At 37.9% G+C, this 15,956-nt stretch overlaps 1 protein-coding gene across 2 annotated transcripts in view; it reads left to right on the forward strand.

The window, feature by feature from the left end:
• Positions 1-15,956, forward strand: part of dpysl3 (dihydropyrimidinase like 3) — an 82,487-nt gene that overhangs the window by 62,564 nt on the left and 3,967 nt on the right. For both annotated transcript variants that reach the window (XM_079585093.1, XM_079585094.1), the window contains exons 9-12: positions 2,806-2,962; positions 4,922-5,063; positions 6,134-6,304; positions 14,191-14,370. In XM_079585093.1, coding sequence (XP_079441219.1) covers positions 2,806-2,962; positions 4,922-5,063; positions 6,134-6,304; positions 14,191-14,370 — 650 coding nt within the window. The remainder of the gene's footprint in view (positions 1-2,805; positions 2,963-4,921; positions 5,064-6,133; positions 6,305-14,190; positions 14,371-15,956) is intronic.

Below are 15,956 nucleotides of genomic sequence, written 5' to 3' on the forward strand. Positions count from 1 at the left end.
GTAATTATACATGTAATTACATAAATTAATTACATCTGCAATTACAAGCAGGTATTTTCAAAATAAAAGTACAATGTAAAAACATGTATGTATGTACACAATAAGTACATTGTATCAAATTATTAATTTCAATGTAACTACATTGTACTTAAAGCCACTTAATATAAAGTGGGGTCAATCAAATGAATTGAATGATATGATAGTTAATAAAAGAAAAGGTTTCTCCTCTGCCTTTTAGCTCTGGACTGTTCAGTTCTTCCTAGTGTAGATTCTGTAAAATAACTGGAAGAAATAATTTAGCCAAAAATTTAAATTCTGTCATTATTTTCTCAAATAAAACCTGTATACTGGAATTTCGTAAGCAAATACTAAAGGAGGAATTGAAATAAATAAATAACTAACTCTTAGGTGCAAATATCAGGGCTGATATTTGCACCTAAATATAAATTAATTAAAATTATCTAATTAATTCCATAGTCAAATTCAAATATGGAAAACAGAAGATCAACCATACTTGCTTGACGCACATAAAAACAACTCATTGATTGTGCTGGTGTGAGTGAGTGGAGGCGGGGCTCATTTGCATATTCATAGAACCGCATATACTAAATGAAACAAGGGTGTAGAGTTGCATTCAAGCTATTTTAAGGCATGACAATTTTGAATATGTAATTTTGGTGATCAAAGATGAGTTTTAAGGGATACAATTATTGACTACAGGGGGACTTTAAAGCTGCAGTTGAGTACATGAAGGTCCTGTCCCAAATAACACACTTCATGTTCATTTGCTGTCTTCATTGCGTGCGCATGTCTGTTAAGTCCACAAGACAGGCCCCTTTCTGGGCGATATTGTTTTTTTCTTCTTTTTTTCTTCAAGCAAGCAAGTCGTTTTAAAACAGGTGCTACAGCGGTGGCTGTTACTGGCTATTTAAATCTAGCGGGTTTGGTGTCTCGTGTCGCAAATACAATGACACTGGAAGTGACGATTCTGTCTGACCAATCAGTGATCTGCAGTGTTTTCACGTCACATTTTAGTATCGGTACGGTATGCTTGGAACCTCAACAGAGGTGGTACCATTTAAAGCGAGCCGAAGCGAACCGAAGTGAGTGAGCCGTACCATACTGTACCATGCAGTGGAAAAGCACCACAAAGTGAGCCGTACCGAGCCGTGCCGTACCATTCAGTGGAAAAGCGCCGAAGCGTGCCGTACCGAACCATACCGTACCGTACCATAAGTGGCGTCTTGAGTTGTCCGCGTTCAGACTGTCAGAAGCTAGTGTTTTGAGGCACGCAACACACTGCGGTCTCTCTTCATTACTCGCCGTTATACTGGAGAATCCGAAGGCGAGATATGTCCTGGCTGGTCATCAGTTTACTGTCGCTGTATCCAGTGTAGACAGCACCACTGATTATAATGGTTCTACTGGCTTTTGTCCCGTCACGTCGCAGCGCTCTCATCTGGTGTAGACGTGTTGTGTCTGTAGTTGTGACATGTGAAGGAGATTCATCATCTGGTGTACGTTTACCTGGCACCGGCAGTCCGTTCACAAACTTGTCCATGCTTAACGCAGAACCATGCATCATTCATTTATATCTTTACACCGGTCCCAGCGAAAATCAATTCAGATTCTCTAATCACACTATCTAGTGGTTTGTTATTCCACAACAACATTACAACTGATACCAGACCGCTCAAGCGGGCACTGCGAGACATCTTGAGGCAATAACATATTTCAAATTAATAATATTTTGTGTTCAATTATGTGCCTATGTGGCAAGTAACCGCGAATAAAAGCGGGATAATTTCTCAGTGGGGTTTTCGATCACCCTGAAGAGGTTTCTTTAGCATAACAATCTGCTGACGGTACTCTATCCCGTAGCTGTGCCGCAACACCTGGAGTAAAGAGTGTAGTTCATTTCTATGGCAGCAGTTTTAGCTCACTGAAGTGGTTCCCAAAAGTGCTGTAAAACTATTCATCACTGTTCAAGTGTTAAATTGGGTAGTTAATCACTGTCTTCAACAGCGATGCAAACCTATGACATAGGCTGTGCCCCTTTATTCTTTCTGAATGTCCTGAATGGAGACTAAAGGTTTTGTCAGTGGAGATTTATAAGGCAGATTTATCCTCTGGATGCTTTTAATAAGATTTGCAAAGGTCTTAGGTGCATTTTATTAGTGGTGTTTGCTATGAACTCTGTTAAAATAGCTCATTTATAAGTTTAGGGATTTGAACAAAGCCCTACTCACTCTAAGAATGAAACTTAGGCAAATAACTCATCCCACACTATTTGTGCTCAGATCATCTGGCTTATTGAAGAGAGGTGTGCTTTTACTTCTCTAAACATCTGTACGTATGATTTTTGACTGGCGGCCAAAAAAAAAAAAAAAAAAACTTAGCATTGGAGGGACCCAAGCCATATCTAGAGAGCAGAATATCATAGAGACGTGGAGTTGGGCTCTTTTGGGGCAGTAAGCAACCACTTAGCAACGTCCTAATAATCACCGAGCTGCAAACACAATATTGATGAGCTCATCTGCCATTCCCACGGATGGAAAGCCGCGTCCAGCTCTTCTAGTGAGCTCTTGTTGATCACTGCCGCAGTGTTTTCCAGATGTCCCTGCAATATTAGACATTTAAGCCTGGGTAGCTGTTGTGTAATGGGTTGCTTATGTGTTTATTTCCCGTTTAAACTTTACTGCTGAGCAGATGCTTTCAGTTGACAAGACACTGTGTTGTTGCCAGTAGGAATCCTTGTTGGTCAACTTTGGAAACGAGCTAGATAATGAGACTGTTTATTTCTAGGTAACGTGGTGTTTGGGGAGCCAATCACGGCCAGTTTGGGAACTGATGGGACTCATTATTGGAGCAAGAACTGGGCTAAGGCTGCTTCTTTTGTGACATCACCACCCCTCAGTCCAGACCCAACCACTCCAGACTACCTGAACACCCTGCTGTCCAGGTGAGCACAACTATATCTGAAATATATGTTCAGATATTTTGGGATATAGATCTGTCAATTCATTCTGTTAAGCTAAACCAATGGCGTCCAGTCCTGCTCCTGGAGGGTCACTGTTCTGTTCTGCAGAGTTCAGCTTTAATGAAACACACCTGAACCAGATAATCAAGCTCTTACAAGGCAAGACATACTAGAAACTTCCAGGGGTGCGTTTCCCGTACAACTATATATCTCACTGCTTAACTACCAGTACGATGCATCGTTGGAGAAATCAACTAGCTAGTCACGACTGTTTCCCGAAACCGTATGTCGCAAAGAATCGTTCAACCACGTTGGTTTATGACGTCTCGCACGTGGTGGACTAATAACTTATTTTAATTAATCTGTTTGAGATCGAATTAACGCTAGATTTTGTCATATAAGTTACAGACATGGCATCTGAAGACCATTTCTCATTTTCTCAGTTATTTTGCTTTATTACCAGACTCAATATTTGTCTCGTTCTTACATAGTAGAGCACGTTCGCACATGCGCAGTCTTCAAAAACGGTGCTTTAAATCTCTTGACAAACTAAAAGACGTAAATTACATTTGTATGTATTCTAAATAAATAACACGGGTTGTACTGAATGTCCACTTGCTTATTTTGCTAAAGATAAGGATTTATTCAGTCTACATCTCGTGTAAACTAGAAACTATGCTTCTAACCACAGCTCAAGAGCAGTCGTTCCAACCACACAAGTTTGCGATGCTGTTTGCGAACGTTCGTTGGAACGATGGTTTCGGGAAACACCAAATCGTTGAACTGCTGATAATGACGGAACTTGCGACCATAGTTGGCTAACGATGCTTTCGGGAAACGCACCCCTGGCTGGTTTTCAAGGCAAGGTGGAGCTAAACTCTGCAGGACAGTGGCCCTCTAGGACAGAGTTTGGACACCCCTGATCTAATCTATTAAACTAGTGACTAAAATTATTTAAAAGGGTAATTATGGAAATAATATACTTAGAATTTCATTAAGTGAGATGAGATTGTAATGTTTTCGGACACTCAATTTCCATGTTATTTACAATTAGATTAAAAATGGTCCTTTATCTGCTATAACCACACACTGTAAGATTGCCAGATCGGGTCGCGTTTCTGTAGTTTGAATGAGACATAAGAAAACTACAAACTTGACTTGCTTTACATCAAGCGTTACAATAGTCATTATTTAGTTTTTCTTCGATTCTGATGTCGCAATACATCATAATTTCATAAAATCATGCATCATACACTACCTTGCCTGTGGACATCGTTCAATCCAAAGCCGGCGCTGGATAAACAGCGAGTGTGTGTGTGACAGTAGCGACAGTACGCTAAATTATTTACGACAGCGGTAATGGACAATCAGAGGAAAAGTTCTTTAGTGTTGCTATAAATAAGACTTAAGAACATCTATATGTAATTTCATAATTACTTCTATTGTCTTTGTATTATGGTTAAAGTTACTGCTGAATGTACTGATTTATGGCAAACTAAAATATATCTACATTTAAATTATATTAACTTTAAATTTTATATCAAATAACACACTACAGTAAAATTATGATCAAGTACTTTATATGTGCTTTAGCATGTCAACTCATCAAAATAAGTGTACTTCTTCAAAGCATGACAAAAGAATAATAAAACAATGATTTAAAAATGTAAAACTTTTAATTTGACATTACAAAGCAAACTTTTTAAAGTGTACGTAAGTGTTTTAAGAAACACTATACGCTCTTCAAGGGCACTTAAGTGGGCTTTCATGTCATTAATATTATTTTATCGTATTAAAAAGTAAAATTTGAAGTACACTACAAGTGTATTTTCGGTATAATTAACTGCACTTACTTCTCAGAGTGGTTGATATGAATTAAACATGTTGTTTTTGGCTGTTACACACACAGTATAAGTATTGTGACGTGTCTGTGTCTGTTAGTGGGGATCTGTCGGTGACGGGTAGTGCTCACTGCACATTCACCGTGGCTCAGAAGGCCATAGGGAAAGACGACTTCACTCAGATTCCTGAAGGAGTGAATGGAGTAGAGGAGAGGATGTCAGTCATCTGGGACAAGGCTGTGGTGAGGATCAAAGTGGATACAGTAGATTCAGTTGAAAATGATATCTGGATGTGCAGCATTCAAAGCCATTGTTTAATTCTGATATCTGTGACTGCACATCAGTTTATTCTACCGATAGGTGTTCAGATCCTCAGATCCAGAAAATATAACCTTCATCCTTCCCTCGCACTTTGTAACATATCTTTCCCTCGCGGGTCAAAATGACCCGAAGACCTAAAATTATACTTACATTTTTTCTTTTTGTCCAGAAAGCTTATTTTTTTATTTATTATATATATTTTAATTTTTTTTATAAACATTTTTTGGAGATTTTTTTGTTATTTTTCATTTTATTTACCTTTAAATGACTAGATTTGATCAATACATAATAAATCAATTGTAATTTAAGCACATTCATCACATTCTTTCAACTTTAATTCAAAAATAAACACAATTTCATGCATAACCCTTTTAATTCAGCTCAAAATATCTTACATTGGGTGACTTTGCCGACCTCTTGTGGAAAAATAAATAATATAACATGATATTTCATGACTCTCGCCACTAGATGGCCTTATAGCTCTATATGGAGCAAATGAGCCTTTCTGCTGGGTCCTAAAGTTATTTCGCTTCAGTATGCATTCAGATACACATGTAGACATTATAAAATATTTTTTTGTTAAAGTTTTTGCATTTTTAGTTATCATTTTTAGGTTTTTCTGTGTACTGAAGCATTCCTCGCTTTCCATTCATTCCCAAGGGGGTGAAATCAACTCGCGAGGGAAGGATTTGTTATTTTTTTAAATTTCAACCACAAAACACCTCAAATCGATAATTGTTTTTGTGTATTCGTGATTCAAGTGTGAACAAAAGTCCTAGAGTCTTGGACCCCTCTTCTGAACAGTACATTTTTGCATAAAAATAAAGTTTCGGGTCAAAATGACCCGAGGGAAGGATGTATATCTACATATTTACTCGATACATTAAATAATAATAATTTAATTCGCACCCTAATGCGGCACGAAATCATGTACATGTACATGTTAAACAAGCATTGCATTCTCAGTTGTGTTTGTCATTCCTCTGCTCAGGTCACTGGTAAAATGGATGAGAACATGTTTGTTGCTGTGACAAGCACCAATGCCGCCAAGATCCTGAACCTGTATCCACGCAAGGGTCGGATAGCCGTGGGCTCAGACAGCGATCTGGTTATCTGGGACACAGACGCCATCCGGACCATCACTGCTAAAACACATCATTCTGTAGGTGCTCCGTAGAAAAGTCCAGTGAACGCACTATAGACTCACATTTCAAAGGGAAAGTCTGAACACAGAGAGAGAACTGAGTTGGCGGGGTTTCACTGACCTTCCAGTTCCTCTGAGCGGAAATACATGATTCTAGCTAATCAAACTGTGTTAAAGGGCACCTATTATGACATTTAAAATGTTCCTAATGTTGTTTAGGGAGTCCCCAACAACAGTTTTACATGCATGCAATGACAAAAAACACTTTTGTTGTCGTATAATATGCATTTATTTTTACCTGATTTGCTCACCGACTCCCAAATGATTCGTTCAACGACTCGTTTTTCAAACCCCTCCTTTGCGCGACGCTAATCTGCGTTGATTGGTCAGATGACCCAGCAGTGTTTACAGAGATAATACTTATTGTTTAACACGGAGTACAATCATGCTTTTATCAATTAAATTGTATTATAATAATTATTATAGTCCACTGCTTTGTAGTTTGTAGTAAAAAAATAAAAATAAGATAAAGAATGTAATGTTATGTTAGCGAGCATAGCACAGAGTTCATATTGTAAAAGCACAATCAGTCTTTGTTTGCGTTAGCCCGATGCATAAACATAACGTTTTTACAAAAAAAAGAAAAAAAAAGAAATGTAGTTACGTTACTACGAGGTATTACTCTATTCTTTAGACAACTCCGAAAACAACGACAAACACTTCACATATTTCAATACAATTGTCATTGAAGACCTAACGTTAGAAGCTAAACGGTGCTTACACAACAAACAAAATAATAATTAAGCATGCTACATAAAACATAAAAGCAACAATTATCAATAACACTTACAGGTTGTGATACGGAGGAGGAAGCTGATGCAAATACACTTGGAATTGAACCTTCCTTCAATATCAGTCGGCTCGCGAATCCAAGTTTGAGTGCATTTAAGTTGGTAAAGCAATCGTCTTCAAAATGGCGCGAGCAAAGCACAAGGCTCGGACTACACTTCTGTGGTATAGTTGTATATATGAATTGTAGCCACTTAGTCTTCAAATGCTCCTCCTTGGGCAGATGAAAAAAGTTAGCTTTTGAGTCGCACTTCAGAACACAGCGTCTCGTCGCCATGATATTTTCCCTGGCCTTGGAGCGCAATAAGTGGGCGTATCATATTCAAATAACTTGACAAGTTGACGTCATCTAGTCAGAGAAAAAGCTTCGGTCTTCTAACGATTCATAAAAATGACTCAGAGTCGACTCTTACTTTTGAAAGACAATAACTTTATATACGGTGCACTTTCATATTTCAAACTTTGCAGGATGTTTTTGTTCACTTAGATCTATGTTACACACTACATGAAAGGTAAATTTCAAAATTCCATAATAGGTGCCCTTTAATACAGGAAGCCTGTATGCTGTCCCTCATAAATAAAACCGCTGGATAGGAACAGGCCACAAAAACTGGAGATATCTGACAATCAGACCTTCAGTTGAGCTTGGATTTCCTCATTAAGTCTCAGCCGACATTTATTAGGAGTTAGTGCTGCAGTTGGGGAGAGAAGAATCGCAAGCATCACTCGTAATGTTGTACATAGCGGGGTTTATGGATAGGAACCAAACACTAACCAACAGACATAAATATCTCGGATCATGCATTTTTATTTTACGTTTATTATTACTACTGAAGGGGTGACCCGAGCCATATTTAGAAACCACAATAAACATAGACACTTTGAGTTAACAACCACATAGCAACACCCTGGTAACCACCTAATACACCCCAGCATACTGTAGTACAGACAACCCACCACACACACGTTCTTTGTAAACTGTAAAAATTGAGTTATGAAAAATAATTACACTCAGCATGCTTTATTATAAAAATACTGAAACTGAATGCTTTCAGACACTTAATAATGTTATTTAAAATTGATTAGAAATGTGTTATAGTTTAAATGTAAAAAAAAAATGCAATTAGTTTGAACTTTTCGAACTTAAAAGTATTTTAGATTTAATTTCGTAATTTCTTCTACTGTCTTTGAAATATATTTTATTGCACGGTTATAAGGATGAAGTTGCAATTTAGTACATTAAAAATAGTTTAACTTTAAATGTAAGATCAAAATAGCACATTACAGTTAAATATAATCAAGTACTTTACATTTGCTTTATTTGTTAGTCAGCTCATCAAAATAAGTGAACTTCTATGAAGTACAATAAAAGATTATTATTACCCAGTTATTGTAATTACTGTGATTAGTACATAGTATGTACATGGGGAAAAGGGCTGTAAAATAAAGTGCTACCAAACTTTTAATTCGAACTTAAGTGTATTCACAAACATGTAAGTGTACTCTTAAGTCACCTTTTATTTCATTAATATTATAATATCTGCATTTTCTTAAATATACTTTTAAGATTTGAAGTACAGTATAAGCGCACATTCAATACAGTCAAGCACACTTGTGTAACAAATGGGAAAGCTCATTTGAACTGCTAGTGGTCAGTTCACACACACTGAACTCTAGACCACGGACACAGTTGTTGTGTAAGCAGAGATGAACATCAAAACCTGAGCAGCTTTATGCATATTCTGTAGAGGAGTGGTTAGGCTCCAACCACAAATTATACATTCATAGAATACCACTGAGATTCAAAGGAAAAATCCTCGTATGCTATTTAAAAAGTATATAATGATGCAATAAAGTATACCCTAACCTTAACCTTATACAAGGCTTTAACCTCTTAAGCTCCAACCGGTTGTGTTTTTTTTCCACAAAAAAAAAAAAAAAAAAAAACCTCATTGGGCAAAATCAGCCATCTTGGACACCTTTCTTTCTTTTCCCGTCTGCCACTATGTTATCGATCGCTCTAGTTGTTCTGCGTATACATGTACCGGTACTCCACTTTAAACTTGTACTAATGTGTTTTTCGCGTCGGCCATGTTTATACAGAAGGTACGTTGGTGCCTTCTGAGCTCCTCTTATATCTGTTTTGTTGTTTCCACATCCCGAACTTCCCTAAGCACTTTCCCTCTGGGGAATCCCTGCTGCCATTGTGAAGTGTGTTCAACTTCTTAAAGTGGGCGAGGGAAGTTTATTTGGACAGACACTCGACCTTTCGACTCAATATGTACACTTCAGGCAGATTCATAGACCACAATGCAACACAGATCAGGCTTAATTAACCCCCACACAACTCCAGTGTGTGATATTTTTATCTATGAGTATATTATTATCTATGAATATTATTAGTATGAGTTATTTTTGACACTTAACCACATAATACCAAAGTCTATCTACAGTCATTAATAATACTTGTAGCTAACCTTAAGATGACTTTTTTTTACACAGCTATAGTTTATTGTATTGTTATCATTTTTGTTGGTACATTGTTATCATTTTGTTATCAACAGCCCAAGCATACATATAAGTCTATAGAATGGTGTGTAAACAAATTCATAAGGGAAAAAAACTGTAAATAATAAATCAGATCCATTACGGATTCCAAGTGATCAAGAGCTTAGCGCTTTCCATTTAAACACATTGCGAGGGTTCAGCCGCTAGTGCAACATTAGCAATGACATACATCCGAGTGAACGAGGCGGAGGGAAGGGCATACAAAATCTTAAACTCAGCCTAAGTCTTCTGTTGATTTCATTGCTATTTTCTATCCTTTTCTTAGTTGTTAAATGAAACAGTCCAACCGGGCTTGCGCATAATTTGACTAATTCCCGCAGATTTTGTGCTAACACCCAAAAGTGCGCACATAAAGCTATCTCTCAGAACTAATTCGGAGTTATTTTTCGCTGCTTATTGCGCTTAAACAGTCAAATACACACAAAATAATGTCAAAAAGTATTCGCGTAAACAGTCAGTTATGTTTAAGTGTAAACAGTAAACCATTGAGAGAGAAACACATGTGTAACAGTGGGCGCGTTTCCATTACAGATTTGCGCTAAACTTTTGCGATATTTTCTAAATGTCGATAAAAAACTATTGCGAAATGACGGCGTTTCCATTAACCGATGTTATGCGACTAAAGCGTAATTTTCCCTTCTCGCGATAATCATTCCAAAAATCATGGCAACGAATGTTGGTAGGTTTATTTATCGCAGCCGCCACACTAGCAATTATTATTAATCAAAGGAGATAAGTGTGTTATCCAAGCATTAATGGTAAGGAAAGACACTTATGTGAGCGGCACATACAGCCTACACTCTAAAAAATGCTGGGTTGTTTTAACCCAATTTTGGGTCAAATATGGACAAACCCAGCAGTTGGGTTAAATTTTTAAATTGCATTCTTGATCCAACGTTTGGGTTTGTCCATATTTGACCCAAAAGTGGGTTAAAACAATCAAGCATTTTTTAGAGTGTACCCTATACTGTATGAGGAGTTTCTGGGTGTTTCTTCCTCATTTCTGCTTCGAGCTCTTGATTGTGGCATTTCTTTATTATATTATATTATTTTGTCTTTTATGAATGTAATAAGGAACTATGTCTCGTATTCTGTCCAAACACACCGCGTTATCTACGCCAGGTGACTGTAAATGCTCAAAAACTGTTTCCATTGGAGTTTTGCGAAATATTTATTTTTCGAATTGCCTGAAAATCCACCTGATGCGAGCGTTTTTGCGATAAATGGGAGTTTTTGTGAAAATTACGTGTTTCCATTAAGCGTATTTTCAATTTCGAAATTTGCACAATTTGAAGGGAAATGGAAACGCAGCTAGTGTAATTTGTGCGTCAGGTCTTAAAGTGACAGCAGCCTAATAAACCTGCTGCCAAATTATGAGATAATTTTAAAAATGTCTATATGGCAGTTTTTCCCCATGGTATCGATGTCAAAATTGTGGCCAGTTAAAGTGTTGAGTGGCTAGTAACTTTGGAAAGCTGCTAGTCACAGTGTCTGGTGAGCAAAAAAGTGAATGCCAAGCCGTGTTTGGAGCCGAACTCTACAGGAGCTGAATTTGACACCGCTGCTGGAAGCGAACAGTCCTGTTGATGGCATTTGCACGACAGCTGAAGCATACTTTCATCTTTAGTGTGACGTTCATCGACGGTCAAGTAATTACCATTGCAAAAAAAACGTCGCCACTTGTACAGCATTTCCTGCGGTTTGTGAGACTGTTCTGACCGCTTTCAACAAGCCATGACAGTCTCCAGACGCTCGGACGCCATTCCTTCTCTCTCCTCTTCCAGGCCAAAGCATTACCAACATCAGCACAAGAGCATCAGGCTACTGACTCGAGAGCTACGATCAGATGTTAGATGAGGGCGAGATGAGAACGGGAATTTCCTGAGTTAAACACTGTATGTAGATCGTTTGAAAACCAGCAGTGAGATTCAGCACAGCTCAGGAGTTTCCAAGATTACATCACGGTTTCATTTCCTTTCAGACACCTCTCTAGAGACCATTACATATCCAAACAGCACTGCTCTCTACAGTGGACAAAATGGCGGATGTTTATTGATTGTTTATCCCGTGGCTCTGGTTTCCATGCTCTGCGAAGACACCTAAAACATGACTTCATCACCTGCCGAAAGTCTTGCGTTTGTGTTACTCGACACAAGATGAACCCAAGCCAGCATTCTTGGCAGGAGTTGCGTGCGATGTGTCATTTCCTGCTTTTTGCACACAAAGAATGGACGATTGCCAAATGCAAAGACCTTGGATCATGGCAGGACATCACAACATTTACAGTGTCCACTGGAGAACAAGAAATCAGAAAATAGGGGAGTAGTAAACCAGAAAGAAGTGATAATAGAAGTAACAAATAACAAGAGTGAGAAAAAGGCGAGTAAAAAGAGAAGGAAGTGTTTGTCAGTCCTGTTTGGAGAAGAGAATGAGAAAGAGAGTGAATGAAGGACAGGACTGGATCTCTCCTACACATGATCTTCATTAGTGTGAGATATCTCAGTCTCTCTGTGCAGAAGCTCAAACTCAAACCGGCTGTTGGGGTCACTGTGTGCGAGTGTGTTGTGAAGCACAGCTGCTGAATGTCACGCTGAACCCTGAAAAAACATGTAGCACAGTTCCCATAAAAGTATTACGCAGCACTGCTTTTTTCAACATTGATCATTATAAATGTTTCTTGAGCTGCAAATCATCATATTAGAATGATTTGTGAAGGATCATGTGACACTGAAGACTGACGAGTAATGATGCTGGAAATACGGCTTTGCAGAACAAGAATAAATTACATTTTAAAATAGATTAAAATGGAAACCAGTTCTTTTACTTTGTAATAATATTTCATAATTTTACTGATTTTACTGTATTTTTTTTAAATCAAATAAATGTAGCAGAAGAGACTTTTTTCAAAAACATAAGTAATCTTGCTGACCTCAAATATTAGATTGGTAGTGTAAACACTACAGATGTAATGGTTTAAGTCCACTGGAGGCAAGTAGTAGTGAGAACCCAAATGCAATTTATTCCAAAACGTGATCAAACATAAAACAAAGGCATGAAACTTAAAGCAAGAACATAGACAGGACACATTCAATACTAGACCAAGGCTACATTAATCCGGAGACATTTCAAAACGGCGTTTTCGTTTATAAACGCTCTCCGTCCACACTAGCGTTTTCAACGCTACACGCTAAATTCACCTTTACTGCGCATGTGTGAACCCCACAAAAGATCACTGATATGATTCAGATGGAAAAATAAATAATGAAGTTATCGCGCAATTCTTCTGACAGGATAACTGTATTTAGTAAAATATCTCACCATCCACTGATGCGGTCCAGGTCACACGCAGTCACCGTGTGTTTGGTCTAAAACGCTTCTGCTCTCATGTTTTGCCGCAGGACAGCAAATGTGAATAAATTCTGTCATCTTTGCAGGACTGTGATATCAAAAGTGTGCAAAGTAACATATTTTTAGCAACAGTGTGAAAGTGAATAGCACACAACAGGCACAATACTGGTATAAACATGAATATCTATTGGTACAATATGCATCACATGACTAAATTTTCGTCATCGTTTTTAAATACCACCGGTTTCACAGTCCACACTACAACGTGAAAACAGCGTTTTCAAATGTATCCACTTTGGAGTGTGTTTTCAAAAAAGCTTCTTTTCATTAATAAAACCGCCGTCTCAGTGTGGACGGAAGACCAAACCGGAGAGAAAAATATACGTTTTCAAGCGAAACCGTATTAGTGTGGACATGGCCCAAAACACAGAGAGCTTTGGACTCTGTGGAAACTTTTAAAAAACTCCTTAAGACACATCGTTTTAGACAAGCATTTAGCTAGCAATGTAGTTTTGTATGTTTTGTGTACTTATGTGTATATGTATATTTGTATGTTATGTGTATATCTGTTATGTGTATATTTTAACTCTGTTAAGCACTTTGTGACTCTTTCGTCTGTGAAAAGTGCTATAGAAATAAAGATTACTTATTTACTTACTTACAGGGCAAACATGAGGGCTTAAATACATACAAGACTAATGACTAGACAAGGGACACCTGTGAACAATTAAACAATGAACCAATGACAACATGACACAACAGACAAGGGAACACATGGCAGGATCACATGACTAACAGGGAATCACATGACAAGACAGAAACATGACATGAACAAACCCAAAGCGTGACAATAGAGTTATAATAATCTGTTGATTATTTATTCAATTCAGTTAATCAGATAAAAAGCCAAAACAGATTAAATATACAAATATTGCATTATGAAACAAAAAAAATGGCCACCCAGACAGCAACATAGTGTCGGCCCAGATCTGGCCCACATCTCGTACCGGATCTGGACCGACACTATGTTGCTGCCATTGTAATGTACATGTCGCAAAAAAACAACAACCTTGATACTTCCATGGTCATTTCTGTTCCACGAGTGTTGTGTAAAGCCCGTGATGTTCTTGTTCCTCCAGGCGGCGGAGTATAACGTGCTGGAGGGCATGGAGCTGAGAGGTGCGCCCCTGCTGGTCATCTGCCAGGGGAAGATTGTCCTGGAGGACGGGAACCTGCACGCGACCTCTGGCACCGGACGCTTTATCCCCTGCACCCCGTTTCCGGACTTCGCTTACAAACGTGTCAAAGCCAGGAAACAGGTAGAGCTCACGCTGAGACGAGCACGGATCCTGACGGACTGGACACACGTGTGACAGGAGTTCATCTGTGTTGAAATTCCTTTTCATTTTATTCCCTGTTTTCTTCTCCACAATTTTCTGCGGTTTATCATCATTTCCGATACGCTGCAAAAAATGCTTTTTTTCCGAAGTATTTTTGTCTGGTTTCCAGTCCAAATATCCAAAAATTCTTAAATCAAGATGCATTTACTAGATAAGTAAGTAAGGAATAATTGACGACAGGCCGTTGAATTATTAGAAAAATAATGCACACCCGAGGTGGTAATGCGGTCACGACGCGAAGCGGAGTGGCCGTTACACCTCGGGTGTGCATTATTTTTCTAATAATTCAACGGCCTGAAGTCAATTATTCCGCTTATACTACAGTTACCACACCTCGAAATATTGTTCAGATGATGAATTTCAAGACGTTTGTAAAGTTTTTGTCATTAAAACGCTCTTGTATGTAGGACTAATTCCTTGCGCATCTAAACTGCATGCTCCGTTGCTAATTCCAAAACGTCATTTTAGAGTTAGTAACGGAGGTCTGAGCCGCTGATAGCAGAGTAATGCTGGGGTGTGTACACACTTAACGACTGACACATTCTCTGACTGTGAATGCAGCAGATTTTAAACACCGCTGTGAACACAGACTGAACGCGCTGAACACGCGTGCATGCAGATAAGTATCAAATTACATTCATAACCGGCCTTACAGTAAGTGTGTCCCCGGCTTTATGCAGTTATTAATGCAGTTATGAGAGAGAAAGAAGCATTCGCGTCAATATTATTATTTATTTATTTATTCAATTCGTTTGAATTAATTCGTTCATTCTTTTTTTTTTCTATTAGTGACAGACTAGCCTAATAAATTAAACACAACGCCCTTTTAACAAGTATAGGCCAACCAATAATTTTTTATTTGTTATATTATCTGCAGGCTGCAGCAGGACTATCAATTTATTGAAATATTCTTTTTAATTTTCTATTGATTATATATAGGACTATATAGGCTATATACTTCATTTATTAAAATTAAACTGCATGTTTCCATTGATTGTGAAGTTAGACATTGAAAATCACAGATCAAGCGCATGGGGCTGCAGTTTTCTTGTTATGAATTGTATCCTATTTTCCGTTATTACAGTTGACTACGCGAAGTGATATGGAACTGTAATACGGTTAAGACCTGCCGGAACTACTTTAGCCGTGCGGTTCCCTGAATTTAATTGCACACCTCAGAACGTTCGTCAACCAATCAGATTCAAGCATTCAACGGCCCTGTAGTATAAAATTAGATAAGATATTATGTCTTGTTTTCCGGGGGAATTAATCAAAATTAAGTGAGTTTTTGCTTAAAGCAAGCTAAATTATCTGTCCATGGGGTAAGAAGATTTTTAAATTTAGCTTTTTTTTTCTAAGCAAAAACTCACTTTATTTTCATTTATTTACAACTAGTTCATTATCCATGTTTGAATCACATGGTTCAAAATTATCCCTTAAAGGGATAGTTTACCCAAAAATGAAAATTCTGGGTTACTCTTTATTTTGATGGTCCACTTTTTTTT

The sequence above is a fragment of the Phoxinus phoxinus genome, assembly GCF_949152265.1.
Source record: "Phoxinus phoxinus genome assembly, chromosome: 17".
Taxonomy (NCBI): Eukaryota; Metazoa; Chordata; class Actinopteri; order Cypriniformes; family Leuciscidae; genus Phoxinus; species Phoxinus phoxinus.